Source organism: Rutilus rutilus (assembly GCF_951802725.1).
Source record: "Rutilus rutilus genome assembly, chromosome: 11".
In the NCBI taxonomy this organism is placed as follows: domain Eukaryota; kingdom Metazoa; phylum Chordata; class Actinopteri; order Cypriniformes; family Leuciscidae; genus Rutilus; species Rutilus rutilus.
In genome coordinates, this window is record NC_140216.1 from 9,824,402 (window position 1) to 9,844,397 (window position 19,996).

Sequence of the window (19,996 nt, forward strand, 5' to 3'; positions counted from 1 at the left end):
AATATTGTTCTGTTGACATAAATAAGAAATAATGTGATCTACGTATAATTACAAAAATAACTAAAATTTATTACAAATAATTTTAAATAAACAAATTTGCATAGTAAAATAAAAATACCTAGAGGCATGTCAATTGCTATTGCATTTTTTTATTTATTTTTTAAATGTAGTCTTTTCTCTTTATGAAAAAGAGAAGAGAAGAAAATAACAGTTTAAATTAACGAGGATTTAATTTAATTTTATTTATTTTTTGTTAATTTTTTTTCACCAGGCATTAACTAATATTAATTTGATATCTTTTAGTTAGTGAATAACACGCATTTTACCCTTCTAATTTCGACATGATAGCGATAGTTATCAGCAGAGGAGATAAGTCCTTCATGTTCACAGGGTGGGCTCAAAGTTACCTATTTTCCCTAGAAAATTACTTTCCCAATGAAACTATTTTGCCTTTAATCCAGAGGAAACAGTGCGAGGCGGTTATTGCAAATCGTCAATCATGTTGGTACTGTAGGAAATTACGCCACCCACTGGGTGACAGGATTTAATAGCCTAATCCTACAGTATATTTTTTACTATATGTTTGTTTGTTTGTTTTTGGATGTTTTTTGAACCCCCACATCATAATTCCTATATAAAATACGACTAAAACTAATGTGCATTGCTTTAAAACTGATGATATTTACATCATTACATTGTAAGAACATTTCAGTTTCTATCCATTTTATCAAAATAATATTAGTAGGCTAGTTTTTACTAAAATATATGGGTTTCAACTCGATGCCCTTCATCAGTAGGCTTAGGCTATACATTTAAAGTGATTGAAAAAGTGCAATGAACTTCGCTAGATGTAGGCTACCTTGGATCACTTTGATTTAGGCTACTTAAAAGGCACATTTTACTTAATGTAGCAATTAATTTATTAATTTAAGCAGCAGCGTAATTAAACTTGACGCTTTTTATTTAACCTAGGCTATTTTTTTTCTTTTTTTACCGTGAATAGAAAAAACTAAACAAAAAATATATTTTTGTGTAAAACAAATTAAAAGACAATTCGATAAAACAGTGACCGTAAATCAATTGAACAATTTTCCTTTAAATCAAGCTCACTAAGATAAGTAGTATTTGACAAAACGATGTTGTTAAAGTTTCTGAATTTCACGGAATTCATTCAAATGTATTAAACCAATGGATCAAAAACTACATTTACAACGATGAATCAAGATATTGATATCGAAAACCCTATCAGTCCATCTCCGTCACCACCAGGAAAATACACCTATGCACGCACTCATTATAACGCCATCCAGCCCACCTGTCCCGATCATCACGACTCGCGCGCGACAAACATGGGGCGACGTCTTTAATGTCAAGCACAGCGGAGGGCGTGAAAGGGATACAAGGACTTATTGGTTCGAGACGTGTAGCTCTATAGATGAAAAAGCATGCGGAAAATGGGTGCAGTCATTGACACAAAAGACCCCTGGCTGTTCGTCGTCACCCCCATCTTCCTTTAACACGAGCCTCCTCCTCCTCCTCCCTCTGACCGAGATGCATTGTGGGGGAAGTCGTTGCCATTCGACCTCTGCGGGGCCTGCGCGGACGCAGACAGAACCCTGAAATTCATTATGCCTTTAAAACCCCTATTTATTTCCGCATAACCTACATACTCTCACCAGGAGGCCGGAGCGCAGGAAAACGGCTCATTTCATGCGGAATACTTTATTTAACAGAGCTGCGATCGGAGTTTTGTTTTGTTGAGAAAGTGTAGATTATAATTTATTTCAAGAAAATGTCCGGAGAGCGAAGCCGCAGGTCGCTGGCTTTCCGAGGAGGTGGATTAGCCGTCACCGGTGCCAGCGCCGTCGGAGGAGGCAGCAACGGTAACAGCTGTGAGGCCCCGGCTTGTCAAGACCGACATTTGAACGGGAACAGGCCGGATCAAGAGGACGACAGGGATTTAGGGGCGAAAGGACCATCGCTGGGGAAAGTCGAGGGCGGGGGGTCCGTCAGCGACAGCACGGAGCCGGAGGAGGACGAGGACCCGGAAGGGGGCAGTTGGACAGCGGGGAAACATAATGACAAAGGCGCTTTAAACAGCGTAATGGTGAAAACCGAGGGCTGTAAGTGGGCGACCGGTAACGGCGTGAACCGGGAGGACGGTAGCGCGGGAGAGGCGGAGGAAACGGCCGCTAGAAAGCCGCTGCTGGAGATGAGACCTCAGACGCTGCTGTTGCAGAAACACTCGCTCTTCCAGGACTCCTGGCTGCTAGAGTTTCCCTGGCTCAAATTCAGCCAGGAAACAGGACTGATGTCTTGCTCCTGGTGCCATAACATCGCCACCAAAAACAGCGACGAGCTGATAAAAGGCAGTCGGAATTACAAGCGGGCCTTGCTGCTGAGACATCACCTGTCCTCGGAGCACGGCAGGAATGACCCGACCAGACAGGTACGTCTACACTGCGATATAATGGGGACGGGGACGCTCGGATAGGCGACGAAGCCGAGCTGGGCTGTGCTATTCGTTCTTTACTTAACGAATGCTAATGTTTTTCCGTGTCTTTTTGGTGCGGGAATGCTGTTTTCGAAGCTGTTTAGCGAGCTAACAGGTCTGTTAGCAGTAGACTCAGGTCGGAGGTAGCAGGTTAGCATGTGCGAGCTAACTGGATCAGCGCTGTCAGTTAGTGAGATGAGCTGAAAGACTCACTACTAGGTGATTTAAATCGGTATTTGTACGGTCATTTGAAGCCTTATAGAAACTGGACCGCCGATTATAGGTGGGTAATCCCACTTTTATATGCTCAAATTTTCTGTTTAGGTGATTTTGTGGAACGTAATGTCAGATATCCCTTATTAAATAGACCAAAAGAGATTGTGGCTCAAAATGTTGTCCTCGTTTGCTTGACTGTTTCCTGCACTGCACTGTAATTATCAACCCTGGTTGTCATGGTAACTAACCTGATTGCCACAGAGGTCACACAATGGAAAGGGCCTGACCCTGCTACCTTTGGGGAGCCGCACCCCTTCCCAACCCCCTCGCTGTAAAAAGTGACCTCTGGCACATCTCACCCAACCCCTTTTAGTGCACCTAAATTAGAGGCATTGTGTTAGGTGACTCCCCAAGATCCATAGATAGTGTGTCACTTTGGGCTGGAGTGAATTATGTCATCTGTAACGACACGCAGGCCACTGCAATGAACAGAATAAGATAAGGATTGAATAAATCATATCAGCATCTGAGAACCACTTTTGTAAGTACAATGCACTGCAATAGTGAAATATAATTCGTATTTGATCTGGATGCATTGTATATTCCCCAATCATGTCGTTTAAGATATTTGATCAAATGCATTTCATTCCCTGTCTTTTATCAAGTCACATAATGACTGTTGCCATCCAGAAAGATGCTGTGTTCCTGGTTTTGCAGTAGAATCCCTTGGGATTGCGCTGTATGATAATGTCCAGTCAGTCTAATCAGGGTGACACAAAGTGTTTCACTAACTCAATTTATACCCCTCGCTAATTAGGAAGGAACGGAGAGATTACTGCCGCCTCCCTAGCAACAGAGGGGTTAAGACTCTACAGCAGATCTGAACCCTGTTACGCTTTCCTGTTTGTTCACTTTCAAGTGACCCCTGACAGTCAACCTTTTTTACAATACTTTTTTTGTTGTTTCTGCGTAATATATGGAGTAAATGTGGTGCTACGTTTATTACACTGAAGTAGACACAGTGTATAACACACATACATGCACAGCTGCGATTTTATATTGTTTGTATATATTTTAATTCAAAATTCTGGGACATTCTCAGACCTGCAACCTGTTTGCGTTTTGACCTCAATGCGCACTGGTACGATTTGCGACTCTAAACTATGCAAAAAGCTGGTAACACTTTTGTGTTTAATTGTGTTGAGTTCAGTACGCTACTCAAGCAAGAGGCATTGGCGTAACCTGCCGAAAAGCAAAAGAGGAAGAGTTTGCGTAATAACTGAACTGCAAAAATATTTTACAACGCCGACATAGCATCTGAGCTGCATCAGTGGTCCGTGATCATCTGTCAACGCTCGTCAAAGTCAGAATGATTGAAATGGTCAATCAAATCAAAGAAGGCGGTGTTTAACGTTCAACGAAAGCCAAGCGATGTAAAAGTATTAACAGTCAAAAACTGTGTCGTAAGAAGTAGCTGAACATTTAATATTTGGCAACTGTTTCATGATATAAATGACCTATATATCCTTATCCAGGGATGTTTTGTCATTTTTAATTAAAAGTATGTGATTCATAATGCAGTGACTGTTTGAGGTTGTGGGTAGGACCATCATTTACGCCTATTAAAGTCTGCATGAAATGGAAGTTTCTACTCTATTGTGACGTATATCTGAGCGAAACGGCCCAAACAAGAAAGAATGAAGGGCGGGACTTCATTTTGTCCATCGGGAATTGATCGAGTCGTTGGATGGTTGTGGTTTGCTATCGCTGTGATGTCATGCGAGTGACAGGTTGTCCCGCCTTGTGCCAGAAAACACGTCATCAGACAAGAGATGTCGCTGCAAGAGGGAGAGGAAGAGTTATTTTGATGAAAGATTACGGAGGCACATAAAATAAAAAATAATTATGACGTGCACGCATAAACCATTCATAATAAATACTGCAATATCCCATAAAAAAAACAAGAATTGCCCATATTGATTTCATGGTGGTCACTACATTTTTGGCCTATATATTATACATTTTCAAATAGTTCAAATGCATTACTTTACCATACATTTTGTGTACATTTATAGGGTGGGCTGTATGATATATCATAGTTTGCTATATAAATGTATCCCCCTAGCACAGGAATGCTTTCCTAAAAAGTTATTTTCAGGGCTCCAGACAAAAAAATTTAATTATGGAGCCATTGGCTCCAATAAGGGGAACAAATAGGCACCAAATAATTTAAGTGCCACAAAAGAATAAACATGTTTTAATTTTGTCATGTGTTGTCACGTCTGCCCTCCTTTTACAGCTTCAGCATTTTCATCCATCTTGTGGATGTCCTGGGAACTAAGATTCACTAAAGTAGGAACTGAATTGCTTTTCTAACTTTAGAACTACATACAGTCACAAGGAATTGTTCAGATTCTGAGCCAGTGTCACAGACCATAATAAAGTAATAATAATAATAAATGTTTCTGACGCTGAAAGCTGATTCTCGCTGTGCACATGCATATGTTGGCGCTAAAACTCTTGAGTTTTTTTTCCACATGCAACTTTGCTGCACGTCGTCTCATTTTATTACGTCAACACAACAAAAGATGTGATGGGCTACTCAAGATGTGATGCGATCGAAGATACTTGCAAATTAATATTTTTGGTCGCAAATGCGACTGTTTTAGTCGCAGTCTGGAGCCCTGTATTTTACAAAGGTTGATGAAGAATCATTTGATAATAGATACTAATATTGAAGATATACAGTAGTCAACATTTGAAGTGGATCAAAACCTTTCTTCAAAGTTATTCATTTGTTTGATCCACTTTGTTTGTTTGTTTGAACTTTTTTGATCCACTTCAAATGTTGACTACTGTGTGTATATATATATATATATATATATATATATATATATATATATATGTGTATATATATATATATATATATATATATATATATATATGTGTGTGTGTGTGTGTATATATATATATATATATATATATATATATATATATACACACACACACACACACTTGTGGTTCACTTGTGGTTCACTTGTGATTTTGTCATTGAAATCTCAGGAAATAAGAGTATGATAGCGTACATGGAGGTCACAAGATCGTGGATGAATAGTATCTGTCTTAAAGTAGACAAATTGGGCAAAACATTAGGATGTCTGCTGTCCGGGGAAAGAAAGGCTGTTCTGATAGGCCACATCCTCCAATAGCCAATTTCATAATTGTGATCTATTATGTTCTTCAGTGCAGTGTCTGTCCGTCATAATGGGCTAAATTTCTTCACTGGTCCATATCAAACTCCCGTAATTCAATTACCCCTAAAGAAGGGTATCTGGGTTGCCTCACTCTCCAGTCTGGACTTCGCCCTCAAAGTATTTGGCCCCTCTTCCCGTTATTAGTGAGCTCCAGTGAAGACGAGGGTCTCCGCCCCTGTACTGTCTGCCGCTGTGATATATGTGTGTATTGGGAGGCTTGTTGTGTTGTTGGTGCTTGTGGTTGTGCTGGTGGGGGAGAATTCCCAGGAATTTTGTATCGATGAGCCCTGCTCTTTGTTTGGAGGCCCAGATCCTGGCATTCCCCTCCCACACCTTGGGTCAAGCACACTGCTGTATTGTTCATGCATCTGGATGAGGGGACCAGGCGCTGGCCTCAGGGGCTGGGATGGCTCAGGAAGACTATGCGCAAGGAAAACAAAACCGCCGTCCCTGTTGTCTGAGGCACAATGTCCCCCTAACGTGCTACTTGTGTAGTGTATTCTCACTGCGGCCTTGGTAGGTGATAAAGGCACGGCTCGCTGTAGCTGAAGGCTATGTGTTTAAATTTTGGGGAGCTATTGTTGGTTTACGCCGGTGAATGGAACATGTTGGAAGTGTACAATGGAATAATGGGTGTTGGCAACTCGTCGCCTGAAGAGCTTTAGACGGCTGTCTGTTCAACTGTAGCGCAGGAGAACGGCAGCGGTATTGGTAGTGGTTGTAAAATGTTCCCGTTTCACATCAAAATGAAAGTCTGGGGTTGGAAACCAGAAAGAGAAACCACAGCGAGTTTCGTATTCGACATGTTTAAACAGAAAACCAGTTTCCTTTTTTGTTTGTTTTTGATGTGTCTCATTCTGAAGATGTTATTTCTTTGATATATTTACACCGTTTAGTAAGAGTTGAGGGTTGGTAAGAATTAAAAAAAAAATGTTTTTTAAAGAAGTCTCTTATCCTCACCAAGGCTGCATTTATTTGATTAAACATATTGTAAAATATTATTACAATTAAAAACAACAGTTTTCTGTTTAAATATGTTTTAAAATGTGATGTATTCCTGTGAATGGCAACAGCCACTGTTATGTATTTTTTTTTAGGATTCTTTAATAAATACAAAGTTCATATAAAGTTCATAAGAACAACATTTAGGTGAAATAGAAATCGTTTGTAACATTATAAATGTATTATTGCTTTCACTTTTGATCAATTTAATGCACCCTTGCTGAAAAAAAGTATTATTTTCTTTCAAAAAGAAAGAATCTTACTGACCCTAGATTTTTAAACGGTTGTACAATGAAAGGCAAACATCTCAGGGTTTCTCGTAATATCCAGGCAATTGTGAGTGTAAAAAAAATAGTCTGAGAAACACAATTAGCATCAACTGTATGAGATCACAATTTTGGTATTTATAGGTATTGTAAAAGTAATGTGTTTTCCTTTCATTGTACAGTTTGCAAAGTTTAATGGTGTACAAAAGTGGAACGCAAACGACCCAGTTGCGAAACTGTAGACAATAACAACAACAAACATTCAATTAAGAAAAAGACCATGTCGAATTTCAAACTGTTACCACAGACTCATTTTGACTGATTTTAATGGGGGGAATCCTCAGAAAGCATCTGCTCTCTTGTAGTGCGTTTACACGTGGCACATCTGGGGAAAGGATGAACTGTGTGTGAGAGCATATATGAGAGAAAGAAATGGAGGTTAATTCTGGACTAGTATGTCCTGACACCCACTCTAGACTGCCACCTCATCTGTCCTCTCACCATAGCTTGGCTTGGCGCACAGTCAGGCTCTCTCTCTGGATAGACAGAGGCGAACAATAGTGAGGACATTGTGACACCACAAACGAACGTTCATTCTCGTCTAACACCCCCCCTCCGTTCCTCCACCACCTCCTCATTCTTCAAACCTGCTCTCCACCAGACCCCTCTGAACTCAACAGTGCTGCCATTTAGACTATTTTCTTCATTTTTAAAGAAATAGTTTACAGAAAAATGAAAATTCTCTCATCATTTACTCATTAAAATCATTTACTTACCCTCATGTCATTCCAAACCCATATTTGTCAGTGTAACCCAAAAAGAGAAGAATTGAAAAATTGTCTTTTTGCATAGCCTACAGTTCTCAATCAGGCCTGCCATGTCCCCTTTATCAAAAAAAAAAAAAAAAAAGCACACAAAAAGCTGTTTTCAAACAGGTTTTCCAAACACGCAAATATCTGCCATTGTTTGGTCAAACAGATATTACTGTCCCAAACTCACACCATTGGTTGAGCCTGTGTTGCTGGTCAGGATTCTCAAACAAACAGAGAAATGTAATGAAATCAACACCGAGACGCAGTATTTGCACAAAAAAACTACATTTTAAATTTCAATCTGCTCCTCACACACAACTATAATATGACTTCAGAAGACTTAGAATACAGTGCAGTAATACGGACTACTTTTATGACGTTTTTTTTTTTTTTTTGTCTTTTGGCAGCTTGACAGCTCCTGATCACTAGACAGTAGTACAGTACAGTTCAGTTCAGTTCAGAAGTTTGGTTCAGTAACAATTATAACCATTCAACCATCACACATTTATGTTACAAAAATGTCTATTTCAAATAAATGCAAATGTTTACATTCTATTTATGAGAGAATCCTAAAAAAATGTATCACAGATTCCACAGAGACATTAAGCAGCACAACTGTTTTCAAGGAATAAATAGCATTTTAATTGTGATATTATTGCTGTTTTTTCTGTATTGGATTTGGAACAAATACATGCAGAATTGGTGAGTATAATACCCCCCCCCCCCCCCCCCCCCAACATAAAAAAAAATCGAACCGACCACATTTCATTTAATTATAGTGTAAAGACAAGACGAGCAGTGTGAAAATACTTTGCAAAGTTATCTTTTGTGTTGAAATGAATCATACAGATGAACATGAGAGGGAGTTGATGATAGAATTTTATTCCAGCTCTGTTTTTGTAATTCCAGTTGTGTTTAGTTGTGTTCCAGTGTGCTAGGGAATTGTAAGTGCTTTCTTCACAAAGCTTCAGTGTAGCACTAAGCAGTAGTGAACAATGAGCCTGGAGGAAAGGACTGGCTTTGTGTGGAGAAATGGGGTTGCTCTCTCTCTCTCTTTCTTTCTCTCTCTCGGTCTCTGACTACTGGTTGGGCTTGCTGTAGCTGGATCAGGCTACAGTAATAACGCCATCTACCAGGACAAGCCCAGCAGTGTGGAGGAGGGGGCTTGGAAGGCTTCCGCCCTGAGAAATAGATTTAATCTGAATTACTCCAGCAAAAAAAAAAAAAAAAAAAAAAAACCCAGCTGTGTGGTAGGAGGGGGAAAATGTAGGGTGATATAAATTTCAGCATGGATTAGGATATCTGCTTTGCAGTCCAGAAATATATTGTGTAGATTCACTCCCATTGGTAGGTACCAGCCGGTTCTCTCTCTTTCTCTCTCTCTCTCTCTCTCTCTTAATTGTGAGAGCAGATGATGGAGATTGATGGTGGGATGGGATAATGGGCAAATATTTCTCATCTTAAAGCGCATTAACAAGGGCACAGAGCGTGCATCCTGTAAGCGGGGGTTTTACCAGTGCAATAGTTCCCAGAGTATTGCAGCTTTCCAGCCTGTTAAACCAGTTCTATTGTCGGAGTTGTCACTGTACACCTGCCCTCCACGTTGTGTTTACACTGTAGACTCATGCTGATTGTCATTTTTGTTTGTTGTCACTCCACTAGGAGATGGAAAGGCCTGGGGACGTGGAGAGCCCAGAGGTGGAGGACTACAGGAACAAGCCCAACGAGAACTCGTACTGCTACCAGCTTCTGCAGGAGCTGGACAAGCAACGCAAGAGCGGCATCCTCTGCGACGTCAACATCATGGTGAGCGGCCAGATGTTCAGGGCACACAAGAACATCCTGGTCGCCGGGAGCCGCTACTTCAAGACCCTCTACTGCCTGACGAAGAGCGAGAGCTGTGACCAAACTACGATCACGCACCTGGATGTGGCGGCCGTGCAGGGCTTCTCCGTCATCCTGGACTTCCTGTACTCCGGCAACCTCTTCCTCACCAGCCAGAATGCCATCGAGGTGATGTCCGTGGCGAGTTACCTCCAGATGACCGAGGTGGTCCAGTCCTGTCGCGCCTTCATCAAAGATGCCCTTAACATAAGCATTAAGCAGGAAGCCCCAGACTCCGTGGTGGTCGACTACAACAAGCGCCGGACGGTGGCAAAAGACTGCCAGGGTGCCGACAAGAAGCCCAGCAACTTCTGGGCCACCAGCATCCTGTCCAAGCTGTCCATCAAGGCCAGTGGACACGTGAAGGATGAACCCAGCGACGTGGAGGTGTCCGGGGGAGAAGGTTGCGCATTGGGAAGCTCCAGTTGGGGAGGAGAGAACTCGTCAGAGTCCACGGAGATGGAGCCGCAGGGTCCGGGGCCGGTGTTCATCTGGAACGGTCCAGATCCCGGCACTGGGGTGGCCATCAAGAGGGAGGATCGTCCTGAGCCGGGCAGCAGAAAACGGAAAAAACAGGCCGCCAAGCGCTTTGTCTACAACATCCCACCTGAGCCGGAAGAGGGTTTCGACGAGGGCATGTTCATCCAACCATCTGCCTCCTACACCAGAGAGGACTTCTCTTACCTCTCAGAGAATGCTGGTACGTTACCCATCATGCCTTTTTCTCCTGTTCAGGTACCTCAATGGCTCTTCCAGCCAAGTCCTATTCAAATCATCAGGCACAACAAATTTATGTGTGATTATTAAAAACACACCCAGCAAGTTTACATAAAAAAAAAAAAGTTGTTTCCTTGTTTGCTGGAAATGTCTATTGAGGTCTCTCAGGTCAAGGGAGTTTGGTTATTTGAATAATGTTGCCGCCCTATTGTGTAGACTCATCAGCGCACTTCAGTGCTGTCATTAGGATTGTCATGTATGACAATAGTGTTTTTGACACCTCTCTCACACTCACACAAAGGCCAGTATGCATTTCTGTAAAGCCTTTGGTAATGGTATAATCAGTGTTTATCAAAGGCTGAATACACAGCCTTGAGGAAGAGCTCATGCCTTTTTCCAAATAGCATGTTATCATACTACTAGAATTTGATATGTAGAGTACATACTGTACACATTTTCAAAATGCAGATGGTTTACGATCTACCATTTCAACAAATTTCCAAACAAAGTTGAAATAGTAAAATGGCTTGTGTCTGTGGATGCGATTAGATCTTAGGTTGTTTACATCAATTTAAATATGGTTATGGTCTAACATTGTACTCTATTTAAAAAAGCATTCCATATATAGTATGCAATTTTGTAGTGGGCATGATACAAAAACTGTATACTACTAAGACAAAAAAAAAAAAGTTCACTGGTATTGCTATGAATGGGAGAAAGTGCAACAAGCCGCAATTGGTAAAGTCGTTGCATCACTGCTGCTGCCAAGCTCCGGTTCCTATAGAAACAGTCAGTGTACTGAAACTCATGCTTTGGACTGCCCAATCAACCTGAAATGTACACATTTTTTAATGCTATTTGAGCATAAGAAGCATGTATTGCTAATTTAAAATGTTATTTAAATGTGAGTTTGGCAAGCACTTTGTTTTCAGTGTTTTCCATTCAAGTAGTTGGTCTTGAGTGATATCACTGTCAGGAGGCGCTGCAAATGCGGCCACCAAGTGAAGAGATTTTCAGGGACTTTGGCCTGATGCAGTAGATTACTTGTAGTAGAAACAGACCTTGAATCAACCTCTTTTGGTTTTACTGTGCCTTATATTATATTATATTAATTTATACTATTATAAGTTAGCTGATGTTCAAAACGTAAGCTTGATAAGTTGTCACATCCTTTCTTTTGAAGCAGGAATATCTCTTGTAATTCTAAAGCACATTCTTACACACGCCCCAACCTTCAGCTATGGCAGGCATCCAGCCAAGGTCTCACATTATGTTTGCTTCTCCTCAGGCCCTGTGTAGCTCAGGGCCACAAGACCATCTTCCCTTTTTAATTAGAGTGGCCAGTCCGTTTTCTTCTGCCCTTATTAAGGGAGTCGACCCTCCCTCCACCTCATACCACAAAAACCTGTGTAATCTCCAGTCTGCCGAAGCTGTCATGCTTCAAACTCTCTGCCCCCATTAAGCAGAGCAGCGTGTGGTATAGTATCATGTCTTAAGTGACGCGGTTCTGAGGAGTGGCTTTCTCTCCCCGTCATCGACTCCTCTAATGCAGGATAATGAAGTAAAGCGGAGGAAACGTTACTCTCAGGCTTCCTAAACACTCTCAAATGCACTTAGCTCGTAGTCCTGAGGGCACTTAAATGTGCAGAGCTGACGGCTCGCACCTGAAAGGCATGTGTGTGTCGGTGTGTTTGCCTACACATGCCTACGTATGCTTACGTACTTGTCTGTGTACTTGCTTCCACGTTGACTACCCACTTCCTTTTTCACACATGTGTTTCACACATTTTTCCTGTGAGAGGGGTATGTTGCTTATTGCTTAATGCCTTTTTATATATATATATATATATATATATATATACACACACTACAAAACATGTTACATTTATTATAATTGTATTGTAAATATTATGGGTTGCTTCATCCACTGAGAAATCAAAAACCTTCCGTGCGTGTATATATACACATAGCTCTATATTAAACATCAAATATCTTCTAATTGGCTGTAGCTGTCTTGCAGTGTTATTTATATACAATTATAGTATTAATTCATATTTTGAATTAGCTTTTATTATTATTATTATTTTCAAAATCAAAATCCGTTAACTAAAAAACGAGATTTAAAAGTTTTAGGTAACAATAATAACACTGGTATCATGTAGCATTTTCACTTTCGGTGTGAACAGGCAATTTACTGTTTAAAAAAAAAACCTTTTCATGTTGCGCCTGAATGAGCCCCGTCTGTTCTCTCTCACACATCACACAACAGGATCCGTCACCATAAATGCTTGAGTCCTTTCCAAACAGGACGGTTGAATTGTTCATTTGCGGTAGTGACACACACACACACACACACACACACACACACACACGCACTACCCCCGATTCCCTCTTCTGAGGTGCAGCGCTGCCAGGGGCCGTCCCGCCCTAATCCTGCTAATGCAGCCCAACTATCTCTGCCATTCCAAATATTGACCCAGGCAGAGTGGACCCACTGCAGAGGTACTTACAATGGGATCTGATGGCTTTGGCCCGCCAGCCTGCTAATCCACAGTGTGTAAGATGATCCACTGTTAGGGCTTCACCCATTTATTTACACATCATATCGCCTTCACACACCCACACAGACACACATTTACAGTTGCTGCCTTACGCAAAGTCGTGATCCTTACAAATAGCCACATATAGTGATGTGAAATTAAGGATTTATCGCTGATGTGTTACAGTGTGAGTGAACAGTAAGGCTGGAAAGTACAGCTACATCAAAATACCTCACCGAAATGTTGCAAGCACGAACATCCAGTACTCAAAGAGCGGTATTGTTTCTACAAATGTGGTTATTTAGTTAATGCTAATGTACAGTACAGGTCAAAAGTTTGGAAACATTACTATTTTTAATGTTTTTGAAAGAAGTTTCTTCTGATCATCAAGCCTGCATTTATTTGATCAAAAATACAGAAAAAAAAATGTAATATTGTTGTGATATATTATTACAATTTAAAATAATTGGTTTTCAATTTATTATACTTTAAATGATCATTTATTTCTGTGATGCAAAGCTGAATTTTCAGGATCATTACTCCAGTCTATCACATGATCCTTTAGAAATCATTCTAATATGATGATTCATTATCAAAGTTGGAAACAGTTCTGCTGCTTAATATTTTTTCATAACCTGTGATACTTTTTTAAGATACTTTGATGAATAAAAAGTAAAAAAAAATTAAAAAAGAAGCAATTTTTTTAAAAGTAGAAATCTTTTGTAACAACAATATACACTGCTGGTCAGTAATTTGGGGTCAGTAATTTTTTTTCTTTCTTTTTTTGAAATAAATCAATACTTTTATTCAGCAAGGATGTGTTAAATTGATAAAAAGTGATAGTAAAGAAGATTTATATTATTAGAAAATATTTTTTTATTTTGAAATAAATGCAGTTCTTTTTAACCTTTTATTCATCAAATATATTAGGCAGCAGAACTGTTTCCAACACTCATAATAAATCAGAATATTATAATGATTTCTAAAGGATCATGTGATAGACTGGATGACACATGTGACACTGAAGACTGGAGTAATGATGCTGAAAATTCAGCTTTGCATCACAGGAATAAATTATTTTTTAAAGTATATTCAAATAGAAAACTATTATTTTAAGTTGTAATAATATTTCACAATATTACAGTTTTTTTTTTTCTGTATTTTTGATCAAATAAACGCAGCCTTGATAAGCATTAGAGACTTCTTTCAAAAATATATAAAAAGTAATGTTTCCAAACTTTTGACCTGTACTGTACTTGCATACTTGCATTATATTTATATACTTTTCTGAAAACAACGTGTAGTTACTAGCTAGAAGCGTTTGCATTCATGTCATTGCGTAATTGAGTATATTTTGGGCCTTTTCAAGCCTGTTGGTGTTTCCTTGGGGGGGGTTGGGATCAGTCTTGGCAAATAAAGGGTGTGGTCGGTTAAAACCTTGAGCCCATTTACCACCAGTCTCTCAGTTGTGGCCTAGCAGGTCTCATCCAGCATACTGTAAGATTCCCAGCAAGGAGAGTCTGGGCATTTTCACAATCTTTGAGCAGTCTCATGACTCGGGCCTGGCCATTGAGATTCCAGGTTAATCGTTAACCATTTTAAGTACCGACAAGCCCATAGTAACAGATTGAACTTTAATTTTGAGCTTGCCGACACCAATGAACAGCACAGCTGCTGTCGGGCCTCCTTTAGTCCGCAAGGTGGTGTTTAGAGCCTCGATTGAATTCCCAGGTGATCTGGCTCTCATCACCCCCATGGCAACCTGCTTGACGACCCTTTTGTTTTGCTCATTTTGGCTCAAACAAAGCTGGATCCCACCCCCCTAAATACCACGTTGCACAGACAGCTCTAGTCTAATTGTCACGAGGCAGCGCTCCCAAGAGAACTTGAGTGTTGGGATGAGTGTTTTCAGCAGCAAAATGCAGCGATTGCAATTCCGACTATACAGTAGTCTCTCGCTGATAAACAATCAGACTTTTTAGGCATGTTAGTTTTGAGGAAAGGAATGGTGACCAGAAGGAAAGAGCTCTTGCTTATTATACAGCTTGTTTATCAGTAGAAAATTGCATTAGACTAATATAGTTATGGCCTCTGGCATGAGGTTCCCATGGCAACTGGCACACTTTCACAGTGTGTTTTTATTGTTTTTTTCTTTGCAAGGGTGACACATGAAGGTACATGCAGACACATCACTGACATGCACTAATTTTCTCTCTCAGCCACATAACGCAACTCTTTACATGTCGCAACTGACCATTAGAGCTGAAAATGCGACCTACATCTGCTGCTAAATCTCATGCTGAATTGTCTATATCTCAGAAACCGGTGTTAAAAGTGCTGAAAATCTGTTTGTTTGTGTGGTTTCTCCTAGGTGAAGCTCCTGAAAATGCCCTTAATAAGCTGAAGTGTCCCCACTGTAACTACATTGCCAAGCACCGGCGAACACTAAAGAGGCACCTGATCATCCACTCGGGCGTGCGTTCTTTCAGCTGTGACATCTGCGGAAAGCTGTTCACTCGCAGAGAACACGTCAAGAGACATTCCCTGGTAAGACAGAAACATCAAGTCTCGTATGTGGGTGAATCTCACGGAAACATTTCACCCCAACATCTGAAGAACGATTCTTTTGATGAAAAACAAAGCCTATTTTTAAAACCACAACAAATTTGTGCATTGTGACTCAATTTTCATGACAGTTGAGCATATTTTCCGACATAGACAGTAATGACACCAACATTTTAGATACCAGGTAAAATTCACAGTTCTCTATTCAATTTCGATACCACAGCTGAAACTACTAGCCTACCAAATATAAATTTAAAACATTATTAAATACAAGTAAACAGTCATAATCTGTTGAAGCAAATAATCAAATTAGAAGCAAAAGCAAAAATAATGCAATATAACAAAGATACAAATGAAATAAACAGTGCTTTTCAGGGTTTCCTGGTAGGTCTGACACAGTAGTTTCCACATACATAAATTTAATAAAATAACACTGCATAATCTTACTGTATAAATTAAACATCCTTTTTAATTAATCCTTATTAAAGTTACAAAAGTTATTCAGTCAAGAGCAGGCAGTGATTTTTTTTTTTTTGTTTTTTTTTTTTTTTTGTATGTATGTGTATACACTCACCTAAAGGATTATTAGGAACACCTGTTCAATTTCTCATTAATGCAATTATCTAATCAACCAATCACATGGCAGTTGCTTCAATGCATTTAGGGGTGTGGTCCTGGTCAAGACAATCTCCTGAACTCCAAACTGAATGTCAGAATGGGAAAGAAAGGTGATTTAAGCAATTTTGAGCGTGGCATGGTTGTTGGTGCCAGACGGGCCGGTCTGAGTATTTCACAATCTGCTCAGTTACTGGGATTTTCACGCACAACCATTTCTAGGGTTTACAAAGAATGGTGTGAAAAGGGAAAAACATCCAGTATGCGGCAGTCCTGTGGGCGAAAATGCCTTGTTGATGCAAGAGGTCAGAGGAGAATGGGCCAACTGATTCAAGCTGATAGAAGAGCAACTTTGACTGAAATAACCACTCGTTACAACCGAGGTATGCAGCAAAGCATTTGTGAAGCCACAACACGCACAACCTTGAGGCGGATGGGCTACAACAGCAGAAGACCCTACCGGGTACCACTCATCTCCACTACAAATAGGAAAAAGAGGCTACAATTTGCACGAGCTCACCAAAATTGGACAGTTTAAGACTGGAAAAATGTTGCCTGGTCTGATGAGTCTCGATTTCTGTTGAGACATTCAGATGGTAGAGTCAGAATATGGCATAAACAGATTGAGAACATGGATCCATCATGCCTTGTTACCACTGTGCAGGCTGGTGGTGGTGGTGTAATGGTGTGGGGGATGTTTTCTTGGCACACTTTAGGCCCCTTAGTGCCAATTGGGCATCGTTTAAATGCTACTGCCTACCTGAGCATTGTTTCTGACAATGTCCATCCCTTTATGACCACCATGTACCCATCCTCTGATGGATACTTCCAGCAGGATAATGCACCATGTCACAAAGCTCGAATCATTTCAAATTGGTTTCTTGAACATGACAATGAGCTCACTGAACTAAAATGGCCCCCACAGTCACCAGATCTCAACCCAATAGAGCATCTTTGGGATGTGGTGGAACGGGAGCTTCGTGCCCTGGATGTGCATCCCACAAATCTCCATCAACTGCAAGATGCTGTCCTATCAATATGGGCCAACATTTCTAAAGAATGCTTTCAGCACCTTGTTGAATCAATGCCACGTAGAATTAAGGCAGTTCTGAAGGTGAAAGGGGGTCAAACACAGTATTAGTATGGTATTCCTAATAATCCTTTAGGTGAGTGTATGTGTGTGTAAAAAAAAAAAAAAAATGTGTGTGTGTAATATGTGTTTTAAAAAAAATAATATTTCTACATATTCCATATTATGCTTGTATCTTATTTGCATTACGGTAATGAGAATTGGGAACTGGAAATGTTTAATTGTTATGTTAATGCCCCATGCAGAAAAAAATACTTGACATGACATTTTTGATAGTTTTTGTGAAATTCACCCACAGACTGATTTCACCCAGTCTCAAAATACTCAATAATAAAATATCTTGCTTCACTGACTAATATCCCTGTTCATGACATTCATTTGCAGGTTCACAAAAAGGATAAGAAATACAAGTGTATGGTATGCAAGAAGATCTTCATGCTGGCGGCCAGCGTGGGCATCCGGCACGGTTCCCGTCGCTATGGCGTGTGTGTGGAGTGCGCAGACTCCCACCAAGGCACGCAGGAGGGTCTGGAGGGCATGCAGGACCTGGAATTCGCACGCGACGAAGACTTTGACGAGGCTGTGGAGGGAGACGAGGACATGGAGGCGGAAGAGGGGGAGCCCAATGAGATTGACCAATCCAACTGCGAGGGTGATGCGGGTGCCATCCCCGAGAAGGACTAACTTAGACATAACCTGGTAGAGAAACAAATCAAATGCAAAGAAAAAATAGCTGGGAAACAATCAACAATTCCAAAGTGCTATCAAACCTCTGTTGCACGTCGAGTTATGTCAAAGAGATATATAGCTTTGTTAGAGAGGGACTCCAATATTTAAAGACTGTCTATGTGTCAGAGTCTGGGCCCGTGTGCCTGTCAGAGAAAGAGGTATAATGATATATAACGAAAAAATCAGGTTTTTCTGTGATGTATTTTTTCTTTTGTAGGGGATGAGGGTGTACAGCGTTTTTGAGTTATAACAGGCCAATCATATTAAAAGAAATATTAATTATTTAATTTATGAAGAAAGATATTATGGTCTTATGAAATGATAGAATTAGATTTTCTTTTTCTTTTTTTAAAATGTACATCTGCTTATTTTCAGTTCATAACTGCGCTTCCTGACAGACCTGATCATATATTGCTCAGAGGAGGATCTCGACAAAGAGCATTATAGAAATTCCGCCTACAGGAAGATTTTTTTTCTTTCTTTTTTTTTGTGTGTGTGTATGTGCGTTTCCTTTCTAGTTAAATGTTGTCATGAAATTTTTATGAAATATATAAATATATATAAATATATATATATATATTTTCCTTTTCCCTGCACAAATCTTGGAACCAAAAATCTGTTTTGTGACTCTAATTGACCACAGCCATATTTATGATTAAATTATACAGGGCTGTTAGATCGTGCCAAGCAGAACGCACACCAAGATTTTTTTTGCAGGACACAAAACTACTGAAAATGCTGAGAGAACGTAAAGCAAGAGAAATATAAGAAAGAGAAGGAGAAGAAAAAAAAAAAAGCAGAAAAAGAGAAAATGATAAAATATAAGGGGAATATATTATTGCTAGCTTTATTTGAATCACAGCATCACAGTAACACTTTATAAAGCATTTTGACATTCACTTAAAGCTTGAATTTTGCCAAATGATGGAAACGTTTGGTGCTGTAACGCTTTTGTTTTTATTCTTATTTTTAAATACTGGACCTACAAGCTGTATATGATGTTAATGATCGTAAAGCCTACTCAACTCAGTTATACTAATCAGCTTTGTATTTTACACTGTTGTGCTAAGGAGCCTATCAGGTATGCTTTTCTGTTTTTAACGTCTTTTCTATTAAATGCACATGCATACGTACACACGCATACATACCATTTGTTGTTGTTAAAACTACTGGCAGTACTTGTATAGATGGAACGACCTGATGTTCTTGAGTTGGTTAGTGGTACTGAGCTTACTTTAAATCACTTGAACGACCTGTGTACCGTTTTTTTTTTTTTTTTTTTTGAAGAATGCAGATGGAAAGAGGTGGTTTGCAATAGACTCCCAAACTTCGTTTTGGTCCCCCCTTAACATTTGCGATCAGTTCGGTTTCGTTTTATTTGGACTTTGTCATGTGTCTGCTGAGTGGAAAACACTTTTGCTTGTGCTGACGTAGAGCGGAAGGTCTATGAAAACGCATAGACGGGCACTTACTCTTCTACGTTCTATAATTTCTTATTTCCCCAAAGCCGGTCTGGATGGAAATAAATTGAAACTGTTGTGTTTTATTCCATGCGGAGCTTTTCTTTTTCTTTCTCTTTTTCTTTTGACATTTCATTATTTAATGCTATATGTGTATTGACTCCAAAATGCAATCAAGACTGTTAATTTTTATTGTCTTACCAAAATCGTTGTTTAATTGTTAAAGAAAATGTATAAGAAATCCAGGTAAATATCTAGTGTAGATCCTTGCTTGTGTATGTTGTCAAATTTCAATGTTTTTATCCTAAAATCAATCATTCACTTTACCCTTAGATGCATATATTGTTTTATT

At 39.8% G+C, this 19,996-nt stretch overlaps 1 protein-coding gene across 1 annotated transcript; it reads left to right on the forward strand.

The window, feature by feature from the left end:
• Positions 1 to 1,416: 1,416 nt before the first annotated feature.
• zbtb10 (zinc finger and BTB domain containing 10) lies at positions 1,417 to 18,446 on the forward strand. Its single transcript, XM_084424703.1, has 4 exons — positions 1,417 to 2,449; positions 9,707 to 10,628; positions 15,557 to 15,732; positions 17,840 to 18,446. Exons 1-4 carry the CDS (start codon positions 1,793 to 1,795, stop codon positions 18,137 to 18,139), a joined length of 2,055 nt encoding a protein of 684 aa, XP_084280829.1. The 5' UTR covers positions 1,417 to 1,792; the 3' UTR covers positions 18,140 to 18,446.
• The last annotated feature ends 1,550 nt before the right edge of the window (positions 18,447 to 19,996 follow it).